At 37.8% G+C, this 26,530-nt stretch overlaps 2 protein-coding genes across 3 annotated transcripts in view; both read right to left on the reverse strand.

The window, feature by feature from the left end:
- Positions 1–545: 545 nt before the first annotated feature.
- On the reverse strand, positions 546–9,940 carry LOC134804807 (lysophospholipid acyltransferase 5). Of its 2 annotated transcripts, none has more exons than XM_063778059.1 (5): positions 9,922–9,940; positions 7,206–7,917; positions 6,307–6,441; positions 2,242–4,943; positions 546–2,208 (listed from the first exon to the last, which is right to left on the reverse strand). In XM_063778059.1, exons 2-4 carry the CDS (start codon positions 7,912–7,914, stop codon positions 4,345–4,347), a joined length of 1,443 nt encoding a protein of 480 aa, XP_063634129.1. In that variant the 5' UTR covers positions 7,915–7,917; positions 9,922–9,940; the 3' UTR covers positions 546–2,208; positions 2,242–4,344. The 2 variants fall into 2 exon arrangements, with proteins under 2 accessions (XP_063634129.1, XP_063634128.1); XM_063778058.1 differs by lacking the exon at positions 9,922–9,940 and adding an exon at positions 9,705–9,914.
- Positions 9,941–12,148: 2,208 nt separating this feature from the next.
- The window catches only part of LOC134804764 (angiopoietin-related protein 2), a 139,641-nt gene continuing 125,259 nt past the window's right edge, over positions 12,149–26,530 (reverse strand). The window contains exons 4-8 of the mRNA XM_063777982.1: positions 19,916–20,047; positions 14,970–15,157; positions 14,500–14,643; positions 13,697–13,821; positions 12,149–12,832 (exon numbers count right to left, since the gene is read on the reverse strand). Coding sequence (XP_063634052.1) covers positions 12,741–12,832; positions 13,697–13,821; positions 14,500–14,643; positions 14,970–15,157; positions 19,916–20,047 — 681 coding nt within the window. The 3' untranslated portion in view covers positions 12,149–12,740. The remainder of the gene's footprint in view (positions 12,833–13,696; positions 13,822–14,499; positions 14,644–14,969; positions 15,158–19,915; positions 20,048–26,530) is intronic.

Below are 26,530 nucleotides of genomic sequence, written 5' to 3' on the forward strand. Positions count from 1 at the left end.
CGGCTTGCCGGAGCGATTTATAGACTCGAGTTTGCAATATTATTACGCCCCGAGTTACACACAATGTTTTTCATCACACTTGTGATACAAAAATTAAGTATAAAGACAAAAACTGTTAATTATGGCAAACTCCCTAGGGAAAACGCTTTTTCTATAACTCCCGCTAAACCTGCGTGCAATTCCACATTTACTGAGCGAGTGTGATGAAAAAGAACTAGTTGGAGGAGTGCTAAAACTGCAGTCTACACTATTAATTTATGATTATGATGATGATGTTCTGACAGAGTTCAATGATATAAAAGGAGATCGCGCGAATTGTGAATATAAGTCTGACAAAATAGAGTAGAAATGAAAAAGTAGCAATACTGTAGTGTCGTCCCGTTTTCTTAGATTGATTTGAAAGGGACGACACTTGAGTATTGCAACTTTTTTAATTTCTACTGTTTTTTGTCATAATAACTTGTTTGATTTGACCTAGACATCTTCAAAGATTCGATTAAATATTGGGTTAGCTATGTTTAAAAATCACAATTTAAACAGATATGTCTATAGGTACATATAATTCATTGATCGTACAACCAGATAATAAACAATAAAATACAAATAGTTTGAGCCATGTAACATACGACCGTACAATACTATAAAAAATACCCATCCCACCACGTAACTAGCTAGTGAAATAAAAACAATAATAATTATTAATAATGACTATTATACTATGTTGAAATAAAGTTACAGTTACCTATGGGAGTGGACTACCCAGCCAAAACTAATCGTAGTCCATTAGGCTTGTGCCTGCTCGGTCACTACAGGAGCGCTCCGCTCTCGGTCAAACGAACTAGTTCGGTCTTATAGTTCCTTTAGTTCAGTTCGGTCATGAGAGCTGGAATAAGTATGAAATATAAATCGATTTTACAGTAGTTTATTTCTCATTACATATATCTTTAGCAACTGAATTACGATTCAAGTTGTACAATACTATATGACGATTAAACATTAAAAAGCTTCACACAGTAAATAAATATATTTGATTTTCATTCATACTTTTCAGGTTTAGCACTGTCTGTCACTCTTTTATCTCGTTCGCACTCATGCCAGCGTTATTGTGAACCATTTCGTTCAGTCTATTTTCTGTTTCACTCGTGTCAAGCGCTCACCAATCCCACTGAACTAAAGGACCTATTAAAGACCGATTAAGAGCGTGCAAAAAGATTTAAGTTCCTTTCGGATTTCATTCTTAAGAGTTCTTCGTTCTTGACCGACACAAGCCTATAGTCCATTGCAAAACACAGTCTACGGGGCATGGCACCCTACGTCCGATTCGCACGTCGCTCCGAAGTTTGAGTGAGACAACCCTATGCGCGTATTATAGCGACTAGAGATGCACCGGTTATTCGGTTACTATCCGGTATCCGGCCACTATTTTAATATCCGGCCGGATACCGGACGGTGACCTATTATCCGGCCGGATACCGGATAGTAACATTGCTTGATTTCGGAGTAAACAATTTGGATTTAAGAAACAGTCACGGTCATAATCGTACTCGTTTATTATTTTTAAACAATTTAAACATTCCACTGCTTGCACACGCACTCATTTCGAACCTAGAAATGAGTCCGCGCGAACGTTAACTAGGAAACAGGTCAAACCTGCACAATGTGCACCTGAAAAACCGAAATGACGGTATAGTTCCGCCGGCCGGATACCGAATATTCTGCCGATGGTCAGGCCGAATATCCCGTAAGTATCCGGCCAAACAACTATCGGACGCAGTGTGTCAAGTCCCTACTGTGTTGTGTTGCCTTCATAATTATATTTAAAAAGTCTGGTACCGAAACGATGAAAATCCATTCGTTATCTCGGTAGAGTCGGACCAAGAAAAGTCTGCAGCGGATTTGATAGCCCACGCAGTGCAAGTGTCATTTATACGTCATAATTTCATAGAAGTTTGACGTTTAAAATAACACGCGCACTGCGTGGGCTATCAAATCCGCTGCAGACTTTTCATGGACTGACTGTATGTATACATGGTCACATATTTATTTCTCTTATTAAAGTACCACAATTGATTTTCAGAAAAGAATGCCATATTAAGTAAACGTATTTATTCGTATTTTCAAAGATACAATTCAAATAATCGTCTAATTAACTTGACAATACTATTTAACATGGTTAAAAGTCAGACCAGGCATACGGCTCGCCTTTACCTTTGACAATAAATGATTACTTACTTACTTTACATACGGACAGATGTTTTCATGGGTGGAGAATCTGCTGTAGTTGTATGTAATCCGTACCCAAGAGCCTCAGACCCACCACTATTAACGCAATATTAGCACAACTCACAAAGTACCTAAGATTGGCTCTATAATATATGTATCATTAATTGACTATTAAATAGTAACAATGAATGGGTGTATTACTTATGTGTACAATGTATTTAATTACATCTATTTAAAATAGAGTGTTATCGTTCGATGCAAAGATTGATAGACAGTATTAGGTAGTAAAAAGATCTGATATCGTAGGTAACAGGCATTAGGCAGCGCTAGCTACATTCTAGATCACTTTTCAGTATGATTGTAGAATTAAATAATTGTGTATTTATTTAAACATTGTTTTATAGATTAATTTCTCAGGCTTAAGCTTTAAGAATTTACTAGAACATACATACTTAAAGCATTAACTACTGAGTCGGCTCGTGAGAAATGTAGGTACATGATTGCAGTGATTAAATGATAAATGATTAAATAAATAGGAGTTGACTATGTCGTGGTTGAAGCTCAACTTGTATTATTATGTTCAGTAAGTTAAAATTATTAAATACCGTCGACCGCGGTGAATAGGGGTAAAAACTGGAAATGAGATTTACCTGATAATTCCTACAGTAGGTAACTGTATCATGCGTTGGAAAATAATCGATTTTGCATGCATTTATGGGGGAGTTTATAATCAATTATCAATTTAGCAGGTAAGTTTCAATCCCTGTTTTTATCCCTATTCACCCCGTTTGACCTTAAACTAGACCTAGTAACAAGTAGTTTATTATGGTATATTACCTATTGCCGCGCAACTACTTGATGAACCAGCATCGATCAGGGGCCTTACCATGATCCCTTATTGCGTTTCTGTTTAGGACCTCTGCCGTCTTGTGGGCTACATCGGAAGCATAAACGACATATTTACGCCTCGCGCCAAAAATCGGACGGCTCCTATGCTGCCCCCTATAGTTCATGCACGGGGCATATGGCAGATCAAATATGGCCTGCCATATGAAATCGATATAAGCTGTAATTATAAGTATGTTATCTATCGGCAATTTAACGGGTCTACTACAAATTACAGGACGTCAATAATCTACACCTCTACTGTTATCTGTAAGTTGGTATTAATTAATGATTGAAATATGTAGTGAAGGCGAAAGTTAATGGAAAGCCAACAAGTACATTTTTATGCCGGTTGTTGTACAGAATGTTAGAGTTTGTGACATCTCTATCGTACCAATTAGGTACCTATTATAAATATGAAACAGTGGATATTTTCAACCTTGTGCTTTATGCTTTACATCACAGCCATACATAGGTATTAAGCTAGTAGTTTAGATCATTATTTATTTTAAAATCAAAAGTATCGATTGATTTTCATTTTCATTTACAGATACTACTTTGTTTATTTATAATAACTATGAAAACCGGTTTATTCGGAAACTAAGAATGAGTTAGAGGTGATAGAAACAGGGCAGGTACGTGGTAGCCATTATAGACAGTAAAGAAAGGGAACTAGATTAAACTAAGAGTTACACTTGTATAAGTATTTAATAATAAAATTTAACTACGTATCTACCTATCTACTTCGGAAACTCGCATAAGCACAAGACCTTTTTTATCACATTTCTATAACTAGATACTAAGTTGATTGAATTAACATTGTTGAAGTAATCTTGTTTCCTATAGTTTGTTCTTTTAGGCATTTTAATGACGTAATTTGGTTGATTTATTATATTTTTTATTTATTAATCATTATGCCAATAATATATATACCATAGAATATAATATACAGGTGTGTTTTGTATATTATGATATTATTTCATTGACCGAATGACGGAACCTCGTGTTTTGTTTGTTATATTATTTTAAACACTTGATACAGACAGGTTAGAAAAGTTAGAACAGATTTGTCAACGCATCATCTACTTACAAGATTAATGTCTGAATTATACATGTTAGGAGTCTACGAAAACACTCGCTCACTATTGGATCTACTCATAGCAACCAGCATTTATAGTTGTCACTTGTAGTTTCAATCTTATTTTGAATCACTTATTAGACCTACCTACCCTTATTTCATTGAGACTTCACTTTTAACTTGAAGTGCTTGATTCCAGCAACAATGAGTGGCTTATAAACGAATGCCCACGGTATGAACAGGAAAAATCCTGAAAAATACAGACTCGAGTAGATGTTCCACCACTTGGAGAATGATTTGAGATCAAAAGGAACCAAACTCCAACCCATGAACACTATGGTGTAGAGCTTCAGCACGGCGTACAAAATGTACTGCACGATATTGTTGGACCACATGGTATGATAAAACTCGTGTTTGCTCAAAATAGATTCTAAACCTTTCTCCATGAATATAATAATGAATTCGTTGAAGAAAGTCATATAATAGCCGGACCCGGTTCCGTGCCAGAGCGCTAAGAAAAGTAATGTGAAAAATTGGCTAGCGTTTCTGTTGCCGAGAAATTTGAGCCGCTTGTAGATGTACTCGGAGGCGAAGTGGTTGGTGTTGCAGTTGAAGCTGTCGATGTAGTGCTGGAACTTGGTGGCGAACTCGAACCGCAGCAGCTTGATGTTGCTGCAGCCGTCCCAGCGCGGCGCCGGCGCGCCGCCCGGCGACGGCGCCGACCCGTTGTACGACAACCCGAACCGGATGCATGACGCTGCACAACACACATCAATTCTATTATATACTTACTTAAGGACCGGTAAAACTGTTTCAAGAGTCATGTACAGTCAGCAGCAGAAGTTGTTAAGCAGGCAAGGTGTTCAAAATTACCTTGACACGCTCTTATTCTCATGACAATAAAGTCGCGTCAAGATCATTTTGAACACCTGGCCCGCTTAGCAACTTCTGCTGCTGACTGTACCTATGAAGTGTTCCTACTAGCGGCCAAAAGATGGCGCGAGGGGCAAACGAAATTTATATATGCATGTGTTGATTTATAAGTAAAGGGAAAAACAACATAACTTTGCCGGTCGGTAGGAATCGTACCTAACAATACTCTCAGACACCAGACACATGCACAATGTGCATTGCACATTGCAACACATAAACCCTGAATTAGCATGTAGTGTTACAAATTCCAAACACCTGTCATTGTTCAAACAAGAATATAACTAACAAATCATCTATTAGGTACTACAATTAATTTGTATGCAAGAGTAGATAGGCAACCAAAGTACCTATTGTTAAGACATTAGTAATGATAATGAGTTTGATCTTGAACCTTAGGTAAGTAGGTAATTGTTATAATCGACGGAAGTACAAATACTTTAGAAACAAAGAAATATTATTATGCTAAACAAGAATATCACTATGAACATGACCTTTGACACTAACTCCTAATTTATTCATTATCAAGTAATACAAATACATGAGTACCTAGGCAAGTTATACGTATTGACACAATGAATAACATTTTTTTTGTGTTAAACATGTGTTATCCTTGTAACTTATCAATGTGGAATTATTATGTACCCATATATGTGTCCTTTTCACACACATATATGGGAGCGCTGGTGGCCTAGCGGTAAGAGCGTGCGACTTTCAATCCAGAGGTCGCGGGTTCAAACCCCGGCTCGTACCAATGAGTTTTTCGGAACTTATGTACGAAATATTATTTGATATTTGCCAGTCGCTTTTCGGTGAAGGAAAACATCGTGAGGAAACCGGACTAATCCCAATAAGGCCTAGTTTCCCCTCTGGGTTGGAAGGTCAGATGGCAGTCGATTCCGTAAAAACTAGTGCCTACGTCAAATCATGGGATTAGTTGTCAAGCGGACCCCAGGCTCTCATGAGCCGTGGCAAAATGCCGGGACACGCGAGGAAGAAGAAGGAAGATATATGTGTCGTTTTCAAACAAAAGCACTTTGTCGCTTACCATAAGGACGAAATTAGCTTGTATCTCTACGAATAACTTGTCAAAGCGTCCTTATGGCAAGCGACAAAGTGGTACCTTTTGCTTGAAAATGACACATATATTATACGAGCTGGTTAGTCCATATTAACAGTATGTATGTTACCTTCAGTGAGCAGCCAGCAGGATATGTACTTGTAGAGGGCAAAGTGCGCCCACAGCCCGCAGTACAGGTGGCGGTAGAAGATAGACCGCTCCCAAAACTCGTCCGATTGCATGTACTTCATACTAAATACACTCACTGAAATATAACAAAAAATCCATTAGGTTTTTTTTTTCATAATTGCTAATACGAACGCATCTAACATCTAAGGAGCGTATACCTATTTGAAATACCTAAAGGAAGAAACAGAAAACTCAATTTCATGGCTGAGGCATGGGGCTGAGGTATCTAATCAACGTTCAACGTCATTTTTCAACGGTTTTATTTCAACCATAGATGCACTGAAGAAAATTTCTACACTACTAATTTGGTGAACAACATTTCTGAATGTTTTGGAGGTTGGCGGTGTACCTACATAATTATTGTAGCCTACAGTGTTATTTGAGTTATTTCAGTCTACATTGCATTACCATTTAGAAAATATAATAATTGGAGGTTTATTAATTAATCTGTACTTAATAGAATTAATATGTAATTTTATTAAACCCGGTCAAATTAATATTATTAGTCATACAGGTGATTTTGTTTTGTCTGACCATAAGTACCTACTGTGAGTATGTGGGTCATACTTAACAACTTCTACTATGGGTTCATCCACAAAATCGCGAAAAAAACCCAGCTGTCTCATACATTTCAATGAATCACATTTTTTAAGGAACAGCAGATTTATTTCGCGATTTTGAGGTTGGCCCCACAGTAAAAGTTGTTCTGAATGACCTACATATCCACCCCTCAGAGAATGGTCAGACGTAATAAAATCTCTCTGTATAAATACTATAATTAATTTGGGACAAATGTTGTTGTATACCTATTTATATAATAAATGCCTAGAAAGTGCTTACCTCCTAGTTGGAATGCTACCAAGTAAAGTATGCCTTGCAGAAGTCTCTTGAGTGATTCCTTTTCATATAGGCCAGCATGCTGCTCCAATGGGAACTTATCATAAACAAAGTCAATGTAGCGTCGGAATGAAAACTGAGGGCCCACTAGGAAACAGGAGGGAAAGTACACAAATCCAAGCAGCTCTACTAATGTGGGTGGATTCTCAATTGCTGTCTTTTGATTTGTAGCAGACAGTTCCTCTCCTGCTTTCATCCTTTGATAGTCCCACATGTCAAATGACAAAGCTATAAGCTTCAGAGTTAACACACAGTGAGGCATTGTCCATGTAATGTCATAATCTTCAGATTCAGTCAAAATATATCCAGCCATAAGATAAGTTACGTTGAACACAAATGTTATAATAACATTTATCTTTCCAGGTCCAAAAATCATTGTGGTTAAATATATAACAAGCGTGGGGATAAGGTTATGGTACATTGATATCCCAAAATTGTATAGAGCTATGTCAAAGCCTGTCACAATGAAGTAGATATTCCGTAACTTTTTATGTTGTTTGATATATTGATGGTATACTGTTGCCAGAGGATAGACCATAAAGATCGATAGAAGCAATTTGAGAGCCGCTTCTGATGTTCCAATCAAGTCAGCAACAAATGGGACAGGGCTGAGCCCCACCCAGCTCAGAAGAGAGAAGAATAGGCCCCACATTGTCTGAAAAGCAAGAAATAAATAAATATATAGTAACTGTAAACCATACGCGCTTTAGAATAGAAGAAGAGACAAGAATGTGAAATTGATAATAGAAATTTATGTTACTTACTTAATTAATTCTTGAACATATGTTACATAATATTCATAACTGTTAAAAATGAAGTGATATAGGGTAGTGGCACCAAAAGATGACCAACCCTCAGATGAATTGTTGCCTTTAAAATCGAAATAATTAAATCCTGACGCACTTTACATGCTTAGTAGTAATTTTTACTAAAACTGTAACTCTTCTTCGAAGCTAACATTTCAGTTCTAAGACAATAAATCTATGTATTCTGTTGTGAGCGGTCACCGCCTACAAAATAATCGTTTGTATGGAAATCTTATTAAGATGGCCGCTTCAAAACATAAGCCTATAGATGCGTTTAAAATACATATATAGATATAATTTTTCTTCATATACATTCTAAACATTTTTTTGTACAGATTTCGTTTTTTACTATTTTCTGTCATTTATTAAAACATGAGTAATTTGCTGTTCAAGTTATGGTTCAAACATAAGTTGAGTGGCAAGTATTTTATTTCAGTATCTAGTTGTTTATGTATAATCAAGAATATAACAAAATCCATCCATAAGCTCCCAAATAAATGGTCGAGAACTAGTTTGTATATCTTTGTGTCAATTGTGAAAATTGTTGAATGTTGCACTTCAACAGAAAATACATTTTCACAAGAAAACGAAAAATCCAGGCAACACCCAAAAGAAGATTGGTCTAAATACTTTTATGATATTTATTCATTTATTATGATAGTTGGGTGGTTTTACAAATATATTTTCTACACTGCCCTTGTCTATACACAATTTTAGATATCAGAGAAATATTACCAATGTTTAGTTTAGAGATTTTAGTTATACCACTATCAGTCCCAGTTACCGGGCTGAATGAACGCGACAATGCTTCTGGCCGGGCGTCCCTGCACTACATCTACATCAGTCCCTGATTAGTAATAATAATGTACAAATGTTAGTCTACATATCAAGGTCTAACTTAAACTACAACTTAAACCTATAGACCTAACAAGTCTGTCTTTGCATAGCTTAAAACTGAATGTATGGAACCTCCACTTTGATAAAAATCCTAAACCTTATTCAACAAAAATAACCCATGTCATTATAGAACCTACCCACAAAATTTTATGAGATGCGGTTAAGAAATGCGTCTCGTAGAGGAGAAAAGCCAGCCACTAAAAGTGTTTTGCGCAAGCTGAAAGTTCACTTGACTTCACACTATCAGTCACTGAATTTAGAAAACAATTGAATAAACTTGTCACATTGGGTCCTAGGATCCTGGTTTGGATATGTCTAGATAGGTGAGGAATCAAATATTTGTTTATTTCTTTCAGAATTTTAATGTGCAGGTACAAAATAATGGTTAAAGAGGATAAAGATTATTGTGAATCTTGGTGACACAATAGGTACACTGCTAACAAAAAAAATGGATTTGACGAATATATATTAAAAATACTCAAAGATACAAAATAAATAAAATAATAATGGTGCAAATGTCATTATTAGGAAATGATTAGCAAATTCATGGCACCTAGTTATTAACAGTGACCTAATAACAGGCTGAGCAAAATAATACAGCATTTAGTTTTTTAACTTTCACTTAACACAATTTATACTTTTGTGCCTTATTTTCGACGTAGTTTTAATTTTTTTTTTTAAAAGCTTACTATATAATAAATTGAGCCGCATTTTCATTATTAACGTGCTAAAAACATACCAAAGCGCACCTCACTGAAGACTGCAGCAAACTCGAAATCGAATAATCTTTACCTACACTATTTACCTATGCCACTATCACGTCCGTACGTCCATAAATTATTCAAGAAAGTATGGCTAACTTCACAGGGATTCAAATAAAGTATCCGGGTAGAGTGAATTTAGTCACAAAGATAAAATTACACATCGTACGATTGTTATAACTCTTCGCTGATTACCTATATTTTGCCTCAGTCACATAAGTGACAGCGAGCCGAGCGCAAACAAGACGTGCATTGCAACGGAACGGAACGGCTGGCATGTAAGACCATAGACAATTTAAGTCAATCTGCCGTCTTTCAAAGCCAGAGCTTTCAGTAGACAAAAGAAACGTCATACTGCCTAGCTCAAGGCTCAAGGTCAAGCTAATGGTCTGAAATTAAGATTAATAAGCTCCTTTTTAACGGAAAACTCTAGAAACAACCAAATATTGGAGCGATAAAAGGGCTCCTAGCACAGAATAAATAATAGTACTACCGTACAGAAAGGACACTTCCTACAAAACCGAGGATTGACGAATTCGCGGCGCTATTCACGCAAGAGTGTGGAGTGGGCTTTATAGTTGCGTCCTCATTAGCACGAGCGCTTTTACAACGCGCGTTAAAAAAGCGTTTGAGTGACACAAATGGATACATGTGTATTTATTCACACGACGGCGGTGGCGCTTTTTATCAAGCGTTGTTGGATTTTCGACTTTAAGCCTTGGTCGTTAAATTGAATTTAGCGTGCGTTGACAAAGCGCTCGTGTGATAGGGCCTTTAACGGACGTGCGGCAGACCACTTTCCATACGATCGTACAGGCAAGTACAGGCATCGGATCAAGGTTGCGATCTGGTACCACCGTCTGTTACAGATTATTTTCACGAAAATATGTGACAGCCACTGTTGCGCAGCTTACTCGCTGGCAAACCCACGTTGTTAGTAGAAACAGGCGCGAAAATCATATTTTGTATAGAAGACTGACCCTTCGCCCCTACCATTTTCAAATTTACCGCCTTTTTATACTGCCGGAAATGGCTTGCCAAACTAATATAGTCTGTCAAGCCATTTCCGTCAGTGGAAAAAAGCGGCAAATGTAAAAATGTACGCGCGATTGGTAACCCTCCCATGTAAGCCCCGTGCATGAACTATAGGGGGCAGTATAGGATCCGTCAGAGTTTTGGCGCTAGGCTTAAATGTGTCGTTTATGCTTCCGAAGTAGCTTACAAGATGGCAGAACCTGCTATGCACAAGGAAACGTACCGACGAGAACGGTAGATGGTAGCACTTGCTTTGGCAATGTTCAATGTACATGTGCACATATGTTTCCGATTCAGGCCACAAGATGGCAGTCCTTCCAACGCGCACGGTCCCTATCATATCATGAATCTGATATTATATACATCGATCATTTCCCCGCAGCCCTTATGCCTGATCCAGTTATAATATAACTGGATCATGCATGAGAGGTGGGGGAAATGACCGAACGGGATAGTCTTATGTATATTTATATTTAGTATTATACTCAATAAAACATACATTTTACAAATAATTCCTTTTATTTTTATACACGGCAACTTTTACATACAAACAGGAAGTAAGAACAGTTCCTCGAATGAATATGTGGCTTCAATTATTGTATAAAATATTTATTTACATCTTAATTACAATTTCATCTTATATCTAAATTAAAAATCTAATTATGATGTATGCAAGGAAACATTGTATGTATCAAATTAAATGAACAATAAATTAATGATTGTAGAGCGTAATGTGGCACGTTGACAATAGTAGTTAGATAGAATATATTATGTTATTTACACAAGGAAAACAGTCAAAACCGACGAGGAAAATAGCGCTTGTATGCCGAAACATCTTACAGAATTAGCAAAAGACCAAGAGCTCGGAATGGCATAGGTAGTGGAATTATCAGGAAGGTAGTTGTAATTCGGTAAAGCGCATTTCTTTAAATACAGTAGAACCTCGATTATCCGAGTTATTTGGTACAGAACTTGACAGGGACTAGTTCGGATAGGTACTTAATTAAAATTTAGGAATTAAGGATTATCGAAATGCTGCATTTTGGGATGAGATCAAACAAAAACAATACCTTTTTACATAAAAACAGTAGATATAGTATAAATAAATAAAAATTGATGTACAAATTAACGTTAAAGTATAAAAAAAAGAATAAAGTTCGAATAATCGAGGTTCTACTGTATGAGCGACGAGGTTCTGATGTATGAAAACGGCTTTCCGTGGCCGCAGGTTTCAGTGGGTTACTTCCTACGTATTAATACCGTTGAGTATACTATAGCAGGAATCGCTTTAAACAAATCGCGACACATTTTTAGATGATTTAATGTACCTAAAAAAATGCGTTGGATTGGAAGTACATACCTAGGTATATATACAAATTTTCAACGTCGTAATAATTATGACTTATACATTATTGAATGGCGATGAAGAGATGAATAGATAGATGATTGAGAGAGAAGAAATTATGTACAGAAAATCAGGAAAAATAGTTTTGAGCGATGAGTTGCCTCTAGGTCCTATGCCATCGATGACAACGTAGGCACGTTTGATTAAAACCTATACATATTTATATAGGTCGGTGGGGTCCGACCGAACAAACAACGAAGAGACCGTAAATTATTATTGTTGGAAAATGTATTCTTATTTTATATCACAGACCGATACATTACTTGATCCATTGACAATGAATGATAAATTCCAAATGATTTTGATGATTGCTTTACAAAGGCGGTATTGAGTGATCGAATGCGAATTACATCTCAAAGCCCGTACAAGAGCTTAATATCTACAGCACCAACAAATTGGCAATTTTAGTATCGTTTAAATCTTAGTATTAATAGGCAACACGAACATAAGACACTCGTTTGAATTTATTCAATCGTCAACTAAATATTACGATTCAGTTTCAGTTGCCGAAACTGTTACGATGAATAAAGGTGGCGATTGAAAGGAAGTGTTAAACAAAGGGCGTGGAGTAGCTTCATGTGTTGGGCTGCAGCGGCCGCGGCTTGATCATCATGGACGCGCGCTTCAGCGTGTAGTCCCAGCCTCGCCAGCGGAACCACACGATCCCTGGAAAACGGAAGAGTATGTATTAGAAATTTAATGCCCAGGGACAGGGACGTATTGCTATATTAAGGAACGTACTTATATCAACTATGCCGCCAGCGTTCTTTGCACCTTAATTAGCACAAGGCACCGAGCTGGAGCCAGTTTTTTATTTATAATTTTAGTTGTAGTTAGTTGTAGTTTTCAATTTTAGTTTATAATTTTTGCCTGTAAGGCCTTAATTTTTTGTTTATATTACTTGTGTGAAATAAATACTCCTTGACTATAAAACATTACAAATCAAATCCAAATGAACGATATTAAACTTGATTTCTATATCTAACATTGTAATCGTGCTATGCTAAAACCCAAAATTATTACCTACAACTCATGCTGGCAGTCAAGGACAACATAAAATAATTTCAGCTTCTAAGTAGGTACTTTAGTGTTTGGTAAAAGAAATTTCTTATCAATATCATCGTTGCCACAGCTAAGTAAATGACTACGAAGTCAGCTTAGTTTAGGACCGAGTCTAATTCAATTATTTACATATTGTACATTGAAAACAGCGTTGAAGGAAAACATCGTGAGGAAACCGGACTAATCCCAATGTCTGGTTTACCCTCTGGGTTGGAAGGTCAGACGGCAGTCGCTTTCGTAAAAACTAGTGCCTATGCCGATTCTCGGGATTAGTTGCCAAGCGGACCCCAGGCTCCCATGAGCCGTGGCAAAGGCCGGGATAACGCGAGGAAGATGATGAGTTATTGAGAATAGCAGAAATAAGTCGCATATAATCAATGGCCATACCGCTAATATAATAACTTTTCAAGAACGATCTCAGTGAAGCGGTTAATAGAGTAGGTATAGGTGCATTAATCAGCGTCAAACCTTGTCGGGCGGTGAGGTCCTGCGGGTCGTGCAGGTAGAGCCCGTTGAGGCCCCGGCCGCAGGACTTCCACCACCACCCACCCTTCAGCATCGACGCGCAGTTCAACGACGACCTGTCGTTGTCTCTGTAAAACGACATTCTCATATTTAAGGCTTTGTACAATAAGCGAACCGCGACACAAATGGATAATGTGCACTACGATATTTAATATACTTATGTTAATCTGTTAGTCTATTCTTGTGTGTGATGTAACTGATGTAGGTTTTTTGTCGGCTCCATACCTATTAAGGTTTGCTCAAAAAATGTCGTTTTCCTACAACGTTGTTATAATATATCGCCAGCTAGGTGACAACCAAAACACGAGTTCAGAGCCATAATAAACCTTATAGGTATTAGTAATAAAACAAGGTTGATTTTAGTTTCATTACTTTTCTTTGCAATTAGTGAGGTTTGGTTGTCACCTGACGATCATTATAGATAGGAGGTGTATGATATCCTCTATGTTTGGGCGGTTATCCTGTTCCGCGTTTATATGTAAACTTTAGATAGGCACAAGTAGAAGAAATATGTTAGAGATGTAATGTTATGCTGATGTCGTGGCCAGATCTCAGATTTGATAATTTCATGATGTAGCAATTATTTCTATTCACGAAATGATTGGTTAGCCATAATTATCAACTCATAAAATTGAAATTTCATGAAACTATCAAAATATACTGGCCACGACACAGATACCTACCTATACTAAAAATATTTGCTTTAAGTCAAAATACTCAGTAACTATTACTCGGTGCGTTCTCACCTGTTGTATGTCGAGAAGGGACTGTTGTTGGATCCGTACCAAGGGTCGTTCAGAGAATCTCCGGCATTCCCTTCGTAACCATCGATTTCAAGTTTGTAGTACTCAGCTTCGGAATATATCTTGAAGTGCGAGTATTGAGCATATCTGCAATCATAAAAAAAACATTCATCTTGGATCATAGATTGGATCTTGGATAGGTTTTAAAATATATTTTTATAATATGTAGGCTACTAGGCTAGTTTTAAGGTATTTATATAGTTATTTATTTATTTATTCATAAAACATCCGTTTACAAAAAAACCTTAATACTAGAAACTTTGATTCCTAAATGGATAGGTATACCTAAGCTATGCATTAGGGTGATTACTTGATTAGGGTATACCTACAGCTATCAGCAATTTAGTTATTCAGGAGTTACAAACATTTTTGCGTCGTTTCAAGCGGTTTAATGTTCAATAGGGCAGCCAAACCTTTTGTTTCCATCGAAGTCCTCGAGCTCGACGCGGAGCATGTAGTCGTCGTTGTTGGTGAGCATGTAGATGTTCTCGTTGCCGAGCCAGAACTCCTTGTTCGGCTCGCCGAACCCGTTCTTGTAGTCGCTCCAGTCCCTGTTGAAGTTCTCGGCCAGTGCTCCGTAGTCGTCACGCCGATGGATAACCTATATACATAGGTAATAATTATGTAAGTAATTCTCATTCTCTCCCTTAAATTGACGCGTAACGAGCAAGGTTCAAACCTCGCTCAAGAGTGCTATATTGGTTCTGTTTCTTTAGGAACAAATGCAAAAAGATGATGCACTCAATCAATCAATCAGTACTAATCGACTAAGTACTTTTTATTGTTAAAACTAACTAAAAAGAGAATCAAAAGCAATGATATCCGCGATCCCGGGCACACGGATGATCGCTCAGTGCTCACAGCGAGCTGCGTTCGGAGAAGGACTGAACTTACGGCGCCTTAAGATTTTACCATAAAACATTGAAGTTACTGGTCACGAACTCAATTAGTTGCCAATGATACATTACTTATTGGGTATAGAAAGCGTGTTGTGATGTGAATGAATATTATAGAATCATATCAGATGCCGAAGGTTCAGACAACAGAGTTTTTGAGTAATCGTACCTACTGCTTTTTTAAATCACACTATGGTTGCCAAAACCTTAATTAGCAATCATGAGGTCTTTTTCCAGTGACTTCATTGATTCTAATCCTGATTTTTGGAATTTCTCTCGATAGAATAAAAATCACGAACATAATAGCTGATAATAGGTATAAAACGCACATTAAAAATTTGTAACAATTTATGCACAAAACTAGCTTTTAATATGAAGATTGCTTATAAAAAAATAAACTAATAATCATTAATCTCAGACCTTGGTCCATACACTTGCACTGTTAGTTTTAACCTAAATTATGTTATTATTATTCTAAAATTAAAATTATATATAAATGCGCTATTTTATTTTTGCTCCCATATGGGTACCTAACTATGCTTCAATTCTGTAAATTTCGTCAATATTTCCAAGTTACCTATTATTAGGGCGAGCGAAGCGAGCCCTATCACTATTCGACAATCTATGCATTCTTGTGGTACACTTTACGGAAATACTACTGCACTGTTAGGTTTGAGATTTAACATAGTAATTTAAATTTATGTCTAGATGTGTTATCAAACATAAAAATATCCTTTTATAAACCTAAAAAAATAAAATAAAGGAATAACACTTTGTATTACTACTAACGCCATCTGTTGGAGAAGTGATGAATTAACATTCGTGCTAATGATAATTATTTGTTTTTCTGACAGATGGCGTTGGTAGTAAAAAATAAATAAATAAATATTGAACAAATTGACTAAGCCCCACGGTAAGCTCAAGAAGGCTTGTGTTGTGGGTATTCAGACAACGATACATATGTGGTGTTTTCAATTTCAATATTGTCGATGGTGCAACATAGACATACGCTGTTTTGGACATCCGACTCGCCATGATGATCACTTGGTAGAGCAGTACCCAAGATACCTGATGCAGAGCCTTGGCAGTACCTAGTGGAACTCGGGTTTAATACAACATAGGCACACGATGTTTTGGTCATCCGACTCGTCTTGATGAGCACTTAGGAGAGTAGTAGGTACCCAAGATAGATCTGATGCTGAACCCTGGCTGTACCTAGTGGAGCTCTGGTTTGGTGCAACATAAGCACACGCTGTTTTGGTCATCCGACACGTCTTAATGAACACTTGGAAGAGCAGTACCCACGATAGAGCTGATGCTGAACACTGGCAGTACCTAGTGGAACTCAGGTTTGGTGCAACATAGACATACCCTGTTTTAGACATCCGACTCGTCATGATGATCTCTTGGTAGAGCAATACCCAAGATAGAGCTGATGCTGAACACTGGCAGTACCTAGTGGAACTCAGGTTTGGTGCAACATAGTCATACCCTGTTTTAGACATCCGACTCGTCATGATGATCTCTTGGTAGAGCAATACCCAAGATAGAGCTGATGCTGAACACTGGCAGTACCTAGTGGAACTCAGGTTTGGTGCAACATAGACATACCCTGTTTTAGACATCCGACTCGTCATGATGATCTCTTGGTAGAGCAATACCCAAGATAGAGCTGATGCTGAACACTGGCAGTACCTAGTGGAACTCAGGTTTGGTGCAACATAGACATACCCTGTTTTAGACATCCGACTCGTCATGATGATCTCTTGGTAGAGCAATACCCAAGATAGAGCTGATGCTGAACACTGGCAGTACCTAGTGGAACTCAGGTTTGGTGCAACATAGACATACCCTGTTTTAGACATCCGACTCGTCATGATGATCTCTTGGTAGAGCAATACCCAAGATAGAGCTGATGCTGAACACTGGCAGTACCTAGTGGAACTCAGGTTTGGTGCAACATAGACATACCCTGTTTTAGACATCCGACTCGTCATGATGATCTCTTGGTAGAGCAATACCCAAGATAGAGCTGATGCTGAACACTGGCAGTACCTAGTGGAACTCAGGTTTGGTGCAACATAGACATACCCTGTTTTAGACATCCGACTCGTCATGATGATCTCTTGGTAGAGCAATACCCAAGATAGAGCTGATGCTGAACACTGGCAGTACCTAGTGGAACTCAGGTTTGGTGCAACATAGACATACCCTGTTTTAGACATCCGACTCGTCATGATGATCTCTTGGTAGAGCAATACCCAAGATAGAGCTGATGCTGAACACTGGCAGTACCTAGTGGAACTCAGGTTTGGTGCAACATAGACATACCCTGTTTTAGACATCCGACTCGTCATGATGATCTCTTGGTAGAGCAATACCCAAGATAGAGCTGATGCTGAACCCTGCAGTACTTATTGGAACTCAGGTTTGGTGCAACATAGGCAAACGCTTTATTGGCCATCTCACTCGTCTTGATGAGCACTTAGGAGAGCAAATTGTATGTGTGTTTATGTGCGGAGCAGCGTGATTACCACCAGTAGGTGTCCAGACAGGATAGTTTTTCGCTCAATTGTGTGGTGTTGACGCAAAACTAAATTCAAGGACATTGGCTCGCTGACCCAACATTATGTAGGAAAGCCAATATTGGCTTCCTTACAAAAAGTACTGGGCGACCGTGTAGGATGTAATAACTTAACGTGTGGATGATATTGGCAATTTGTCGTCGTGTCAAACAGTCGTCTGGACACGTTTTAATGGACAAAGTAAAAACTGTAACAGACAGGCGTACCGGACAGCGGCCGGGGTCAGTATATTTATTTCTTGTTCTCTCTTATTGCTGCGTCCTTAACAGATTTATAACGTACCCACTCGATCGAACATGGAACAAGCCTCGGACTGGATCAAAGTCGCGGTCCAGTAGGTACGTTTAGGTAGAAAAACTCCGCGAGCCCTTACAAAGCTCTGCTTTTTGCTAGTTTATATACACAGATAAATGAAAATGAATATATTTTGAATTATTTACTACCTTGGTAATTATTTCGTACATAACGGGGTAACTTTGAGTCCCTAACTAAAAGGTGCAAAGGTACCCCCATCCCCTATTAAGTAAACTATAGTAGGAGCAAAGATACCGCAAACATAGGTATCTTATTGTGCTCCTTATTGATTGCTTCAGAAATATAATACAAAATTTCATAATGTTCACTTACTACAAAAATAAATATGTTAGATAAGATGTTCTTCTTAATGTCAGTTTAAAACTGACGGGCGTGCTGGCTGCACGCTTTATGCTATATTTCAAACCGCGCCAGTTGATTCGCTAATGCTAAGATCGATATGTTTAACTACCTTACTATATCGGCTATCAATAATCAGATATTGCGACTTGACTGGTGTTACACTTCATCTCCATAACTTTTGAGCTTCACATTTAAGAATTATATTGCGTAAACAAATACGTATTTGAAGGACATCGGTCTTGTCAATCAATAGGTTGAGCTTCATTGCGAAATAACGATGCTAATCGTACCTAGTCGTAAAATCCACAGCTCAACATTCTCTAAATTACAGACCGATTTCACCCATTGATAGTTTCTAAATAATGGGGACAGGAGCCACGTTATTCTTGATGGAAGCTTACAAGGCTAATAAAAATAAGTAGGTCCTACATAAATTTGGTTCTTTAAAGATTTTTCTCATCATTTTCCTTGATAATATTATCAAACGAAATAAAATGCTTTGGAATAAAAAGTTTAACACTTGAATGTAGACTAATACCTACCGGCGCCAAAGAAGGCCCGTTTCTTATATAAGCTTGCCTTCTTTTAATTTAAAATATCATACTTTTATAACTGTGAATGGGTCCAAATTTTGCGTCCCTCTCCGCTGGTTCCATAAACAAAACTGTAGGTTAATTTATTTTTTAATTATTTCCACACATACAAATATCATTACAGGCAGAACCCAATGCGATATTGTTGCAAAAAACACAAACATTTATAAACAGACAAACAAAAACAAGTACATACCTATATCTAACAAACCATTTTTTTACATAACATACTAATCTATTCACTATAACAAAGAGTTAATAATGCATCCTTTGTGAATTCACTCATCGTACATGAGAATAGGTCTATATATTTGCGCGGCTATGAGGTTCAGGGTTCAGGGTACGCACGGCGCGCGTCATCGGCGCCTCGCGCAGCAGATTGGTTCATGTTAAATTTAGGAACAAAAAAAAATTTAAATATCTAACTATGAACGTTACCTGGTGCAGGTACCTACCTCAATTGATCCCGTATACTGTATGACCTATTCGGAAGATACTGACTAAGTTCTAGTTGCACATAAAGGACAAAAGTTAAAATCCATACGTTAATATTGTTAGTAATGAGTGTGCCGTGTGCCTAATCGTTATTCTTAATTAATAAAGTAGTTGTGTGTGAAGGTGTACTTACAGTCCAGCCACCATCAGCGACGTTCTGTTCACAGTATACTTTGAGGAACCAGTAAGTTGTGCCCCTGATTTGTAAGTAGTAGACTCCCGACTCCCGCATACCTGCATTCAAGAGGTCCACACAAGAATAGCCCTGCAACGAATGAGAAATCGCATTATAGATCACTAATCTTATATTGATGATATCATATATAATAAATAATAATAGGTAGGTATATCATTGACGTCCAGCCGTAAAGCAGGAAGTAAGTACATTTTCATAATTCGCTTTGAGCTTCGTATATTGACATAATATTGATAGGTGAATTGTCGTGGCACAAAATTTTTTATGCCATTTTCTTTAAATTCGCAAAAGGCTTATTTACGCAATGCTTTCGCACTTGGTATGCTTTAGCACTTTTAGCACCTACGAGTGAAGTGCAACTACTGCACAATACAACACTAAAAGATGAGACAGGCAGACAGCACATCGACTGACACACGACATTAATTTAAATGTAGTGCATAAATGTTTTCCATCGTATTGTCTCGGAAACGTTCGTATTTGTCATGCTACTTCAGTCAACCTCAGTACTTTTACCGAAACTGACTGAAATAGAAACACACGTTAAAATGCGATGAAATATATTTAATTATGCACTACATTGTAACAAGTGTACCGAGCTGGGTTGCTGTTTGACTCAATAAAGTAATAAAAGGTGACATAGCTTATGCCATCGCTACTTTCGTGATGAGTATTTTAAAGTTTTGCTTGACGCTGACCATAAAACCCAAACGCATATACGAGTACCTACATAAAATTGCGTTCCGTATAATTTAGCCTAGGTTGGCCCACCGAGGTTAAGACGAAATGTCAATTTGCAAATTTGGACAGTTTCTTCTGTGATATCACAAAGTTTCAAGGGACACGACTGTCATTTTCCGAGTCGAATAGGGGCCCAGAGCGTGCGCCGACCGCGGCTTTCTTCCACGGCATGCTGGCATGACGTGCCGGACCGCCAACTTCCCCTATTATGTCTGTTCATTACACATGCGGAATCTGTCTTTATGCATGATAAAAGCTGTGTGTAAACATTTTTATCTGCTAAGAAATATTCCAGTTCTTGACATAACCAACTAGAGATATACATAGATATATTATATATATGTCGCAGTCGGATCGTATAATCCGCCGTATTACATTACGGCTAGCCGTTTTCAAAAACAGGGGCGTTTTGAAATGCGGCGGTTTAACGATTAGCCGGATTGAATGCGGCTGAATGAGAATCCGCCGGAATATATTCGGCGCCATACGTTCTTCAACACGGCTAGCCGTAATGTAATACAGCGAGTCATTAGCCGCCGCTTTGACAGTTTTTAGTTCCCATTTTTAACACTCGTGGCGCTGCCTGACAAACGCTGGGGTGTCCATCAAATCTGAAGTTCGTGGGACTGTTTCTTTACAAAAAACATTTCCTTCGCAACTTAACTAGACGGAGCCCCGCTTCGCGGGGCTCCTATTTCTGAGCGGTTTGCCCTTCGGGCATCTGAAGCTACCTAACGAACCTACCCTCAATCTTCTCACTAAATCAATAGGTAGGTACCTATTGATTTAGTGAGACGTCCGTGAAAACACTTTGGGGAAAAAAGCGTAGGTAGGTAAGTAGGTTAGGTTCGTTAGGTAGCTTCAGATGCCCGAGGGGCAAACGGCCCAGAAATAGGAGCCCCGCTTGCCCCCGAAGTTGTGGAGGAAATGTTTTGGAAAAGAAACACATGTAGTGCGGTGGGACGTGGGACAATGGTAAAAATAAATTAAATTGCAAACATTGTCAAACTCCGGTTACGTAGGCGACCGAAAGAACTGGTCACCCTACAATCTAAAAAAATAGTAGTACGATGCGGCTAAACGTAGGCCGCCTTATTGAAGAACGTATCGCAATGACAATCCGGGTAATCGTCGAACCGCCCATTTCAAAACGCCCCTGTTTTTGAAAACGGCTAGCCGTAATGTAATACGGCGGATTATACGATCTGACTACGACATATACACCATAATAATGTAAATGAGCACACTTTTATCATTCATCATGTAACACATAAAGTAAAATCCCTTTACTTCTTTTGAAAACTTGTTGAGTTGGTAAAGTAAAATCCAGTTAATGGGTTTTCCTTTCAAAGTAGGTATAAGTGCTTGTGGCAATAATAGTAATGTCTAGCGACAGCCCATTAATATCCCAATGGTAAGTTAGTAAATGGTTTATTTGATGTCCAAATGTGTCAGTGGCATCTCAGTGTTGGTCTGAGAGCAGATAATTATTCTTTTGGCTTTAGTTGCGGATTGCGCAACGCTGTTTGCACAGATCGCGAGCTTTCCACATCACACTTACATCTTCACATGCTTAAGTTCACATAGAAAGTATTTTAAGCGTGAGTGTGATATTACCATTGTTTTAACGCCTCATAAGAAAGTGACTAGAGGCTGAGATTAGAAGAGCTCAACCATACGAAAAATAGCTATAGGTACAAATACAACTATACATTAGGTATGGGGTTCATCAAAAAAGGAGTGTAAGGTCACTGTGGGCAAGTCCGTCTACAAGGCAAGTCCGTCAACACGTTATAACTTTTGAATTTGAAGGCGTATGCGACTTTGGAGTCCAGTCGATTAACCAGTTTTTCGCGCTACTTCCGTCACTGTAAAACAGATGGCGCTGTGAAAACCAACTTCAGAGCAATCCGCCTCAACAAGTAATTTCGTGTTTTGAACTCGAAGTCATAGTGCGACAGCCGTTCGAAAAAAAATTGTTAAAAATAGTTTTTGAAAAGATTGTGCATCAGAAAGTAACTACGTAGGTAGCATAAGAACCAATTGTCTTTATTCTATTTTTAAAATATCAGAAATTAGCGTAGTTTTGTAATTATACGTTCCACAATTTATCATATTAAAATTTGACTAAGTTGGAAAGTCCGTCTATTATGTTCAAGGCAAGTCCGTCATATGCCGGACTTTCGTTAAATCAGAGATTACCAACTGTTTTTGCGACTTTAATATTATAACGATTTGATAAGGTATCAAAAAACCCTGCTGACTTTGCGCATGATGTTACTTTATTAAATTTTGATCTCAGTAAATTAAAAGAAACGATTAAAATTCATTTTATAATTACTATTGATCTTTTATTTCGGAAATCAAAAAAATAAATATGTTTAATTATTTGCCAAAAAAGGTTTACCACCCCATTTTGGTAGTATATGCCGGACTTGCCTTTGTTTTAGAAAAATGGTGTTTATTTCGAATCTAAACCCTATATTAACAAGTTTAAAATACGCTTTTCATTGTCTTGATCCGTTCTTTTTAGGAATTTGACTACGAACATATACGCACCCATAGATTGGCTGATATCATAACTAGACGGACTTCCCTTAAACTGCACGGGAAGTCCGTCTACTCGCCGAATTTTAAAAAATGCCATTGTTTTTGCTTAATTTGTGCTTGAAATGATCTGTCACTAAGGCTAAACTATTAATTATTAAATTCTTCATCGTATGCGATTACAAGCAGTAACATAGGTGAATAATTAACGGAACTAGATCACTCCAAAGTCAACAAAAAAATAAAGTATGCCGGACTTCGCCACAGTGACCAGGTTTTTAAAGAGTCGGCAACGCGCATTGTAACTTTTCTGGTATTGCAGGTGCCCATAGGCTACGGTGACTGCTTATCATCAGGTGGGCCGTATGCTTGTTTGCCACCGACGTGGTACAAAAATATATTTTCTTTATTTTTTTCAGTCTTTCTTATTCGACTCGTACTACTTACCTACTCATCATTTTGAAGAATATTTACCCAATGTAAATTTGTTAACCTGATAAGTGACGACAGTAATTTAGACTAATATTCGTGTATACCTAATGGTACGGACAAATTGTTTCTACTTACTGCTTACAAGGATATCGCAACGTACTTATTACTTTACTATGCCTATTCAGAAAATTATAGTAATTAAGTACGGAGGGCTGCTTTTTGTCGTTAAATAACCGAAAGAAAAGGAAAGTCGTGGCTTATTTCCATTATTGCTTGGAGCGCAGTCGTCACGATTCGACTGTTTCCTGATTATATACATCTTTGGAATTTATAGCGAGCTGAGTTTATCCGAGAAAACACAATATTTATCTTATAAATGCGAAAAAGATAATTAGAGTTTTGTTTAACTAAGGCTGATAACTTATATGGCAAAAGCTTGCCGCCTCGCGGTTTGTCGACTACACCGGTCAATTCCGATCAGTCGTAACTCTCAAAAGCGATGTCTGAGGTCAGACTTTTTGTATTTGGATTTGGGTGTGGTTGAGCCTTTATGTTTTTCAAGAATAGCCTGATACAGTGTAGGTACCTATGGGACTTAAATATCTATTATAGCATGCATAATTGCATTAGATTACAAACCCTACGCTTTGCGTTCCAATATTTAAGATTTTTTGGCCGCAATGTGACAGTGCTTAGCTATGCACACACATACACATATTTAACCCTAATCAACACCTCTCTTATCTATTAATTGCGTCGATCGCTAATTATGCGCGTGCGAATTTAACATCTTTCATCGTAAAATACGCAAGTGGAGTTTGCGTGTCATTCATGTATTGAAATTTAATAAAAAAAAATAGATTTGCAATATAAGCGACAATTGTACGTAAGTACAACAAGTGCGAGTCGGACTCGCCCACCGAGGGTTCCGTACTTTTTAGTATTTGTTGTTATAGTGGCAACAGAAATACATTATCTGTAAAAATTTCAACTGTCTAGCTATCACGGTTCATGAGATACAGCCATTACAGACTGGTGACAGACAGACAGACAGACAGACGGGCAGACGGACAGTGGAGTCTTAGTAATAGGCTACCGTTTTTACCCTTTGGGTACGGAACTCTAAAAACGTTGCTTGATGTTTTTTTTTAACCGGACTTGCCTCGGTTATTTATAATCGGATTTTTTAAATGTAGATTGATAGTTTTTTTTAATTTATGTTACTTATATTTAAGAAATAATATACCTAATATACTTACACAACACCAAACTTACAATAAAAAGTAACCTAAAATTAAAACTACCTACAAAACTAAAACTAAACCTAAAAAAGATAACAACCTAAAAATCTATATCTAAAGAAGGCCCCTGGGGCATAGTGCCAAGGATGCTGGCAGCATTTCCTCGCTGAATCGCAACGCTTATTCGTTGAGCGAGGAAGCTGCCAGCTCTTTTGTCCCCAGATTGATAGTTTAGTATCTGTAGAACGTGATATTGGTATTATTTAAGTATAACTACTTAACAACTATTATGTGTGATGTGACTTTTCATTTTGAATTGGGTTAACAATAATTTATTAAACACACATGCGAGAACTGAATAAACCTGTATTAAATAGTTGCATCACTTGCCACATAACAGCAGTTCACGTACGCTAAGAAACAATAAACCCGCTGTAATCATTGGTAACTGTCGATTGGTGGGAACGGCCGGTTTTTACGCCGCCGCGCCGCGCCGCGCCGCGCACAAAGCCGCGGAAAGCACTGTTTAATGCGCATGAACCAGATTTACGTAATAAGCCGAGCCCGATGCAACTTTTCTCGAGCGGAACTTATGTACCACATTTAAACATACCTTTAAAGCGAAACCTATGCAAATAGGGTCTGGCAATTATCTGAAAGTTCGTTTATGTAAGACGTAACAGGACTATGTAAACTTGTACAATACTATAATTCCGAATCACGATACAGCTTTAAGTATTAGCCGAGCCATATGCGACGTTACCTAACTAATGCACTGTATTTTTACCAGTCCACTGCGATTCAAGGATTTAAAAGTTGATTGCATGTAATAATACCCACCGTTGCGTATGTACCTATATGTACAGTTCAGAACAGAATGTAGAGGTCGCAGGGCGGTTGGCTGCTATGCTTGACGCTATAAATTGTTTTAATACTTGTGACCGTATAATAATAGCAAGTATTTAGTAATGCCCTATGCCTGACTAGATAAATATGGATACACAGCTAGCAACGGAAATGGTAAACCCTACTTTTAAGTATTCATAATAATTTCGTACAAGATTTTATTTAAGTAGTTTACCTAGCCATCGGGCGAGATTTCATCAAATTTTGCAAGCTAAATGTGACCCAGTTTTTGTTTTACAATTGAGCTGAAATAACTTTCAACTCACTTAGCAGCATAGCTTCCTTGATAATACAATATTATGATATCGTCAAACGGACCTGATGATGGAAGTCGAAAGCGGTAATTGTAACAATTTGTAACTCTGTAATAAGCAAATAATCTAACCTTACTGAGTTAGGGCTCGTTAGAATATTCTTGATTTGTAGTGAGTATAATTTGCAATAAAATCCTATTTGCAAAATGAATCCAGTTCTTTAATCAGTATGTATGTTTGTAGATAACGCACTGCAGCGCCAACAGGAACTCCTTGCTAGTGCTCTTATTGCTACACCACGGGACGTAAAAGGTAAGTGCGTAGAGGCAGTAAGGCTGAATAACATTCATTTACCGCGTTGTGCCGCGAATTGAAAGGTAACGGTTGATTAACATTCCGCCGTCGCAGATAAACTAGGGTACCGTTTGCAA

Source organism: Cydia splendana, chromosome Z (assembly GCF_910591565.1).
Source record: "Cydia splendana chromosome Z, ilCydSple1.2, whole genome shotgun sequence".
Taxonomy (NCBI): domain Eukaryota; kingdom Metazoa; phylum Arthropoda; class Insecta; order Lepidoptera; family Tortricidae; genus Cydia; species Cydia splendana.

Bases quoted from the DNA above. Each gene is read 5' to 3' on its own strand.
- LOC134804807 (XM_063778059.1), bottom strand. From the start codon at position 7,914: ATGTGGGGCCTATTCTTCTCTCTTCTGAGCTGGGTGGGGCTCAGCCCT. The intron at 6,442-7,205 runs GTAAGCACTTTC...GTTATATTTCAG, and splicing joins GGTAGCATTCCAACTAGGAG to TGAGTGTATTTAGTATGAAG. The intron at 4,944-6,306 runs GTAACATACATA...TGTGTTGTGCAG, and splicing joins CTGCTGGCTGCTCACTGAAG to CGTCATGCATCCGGTTCGGG.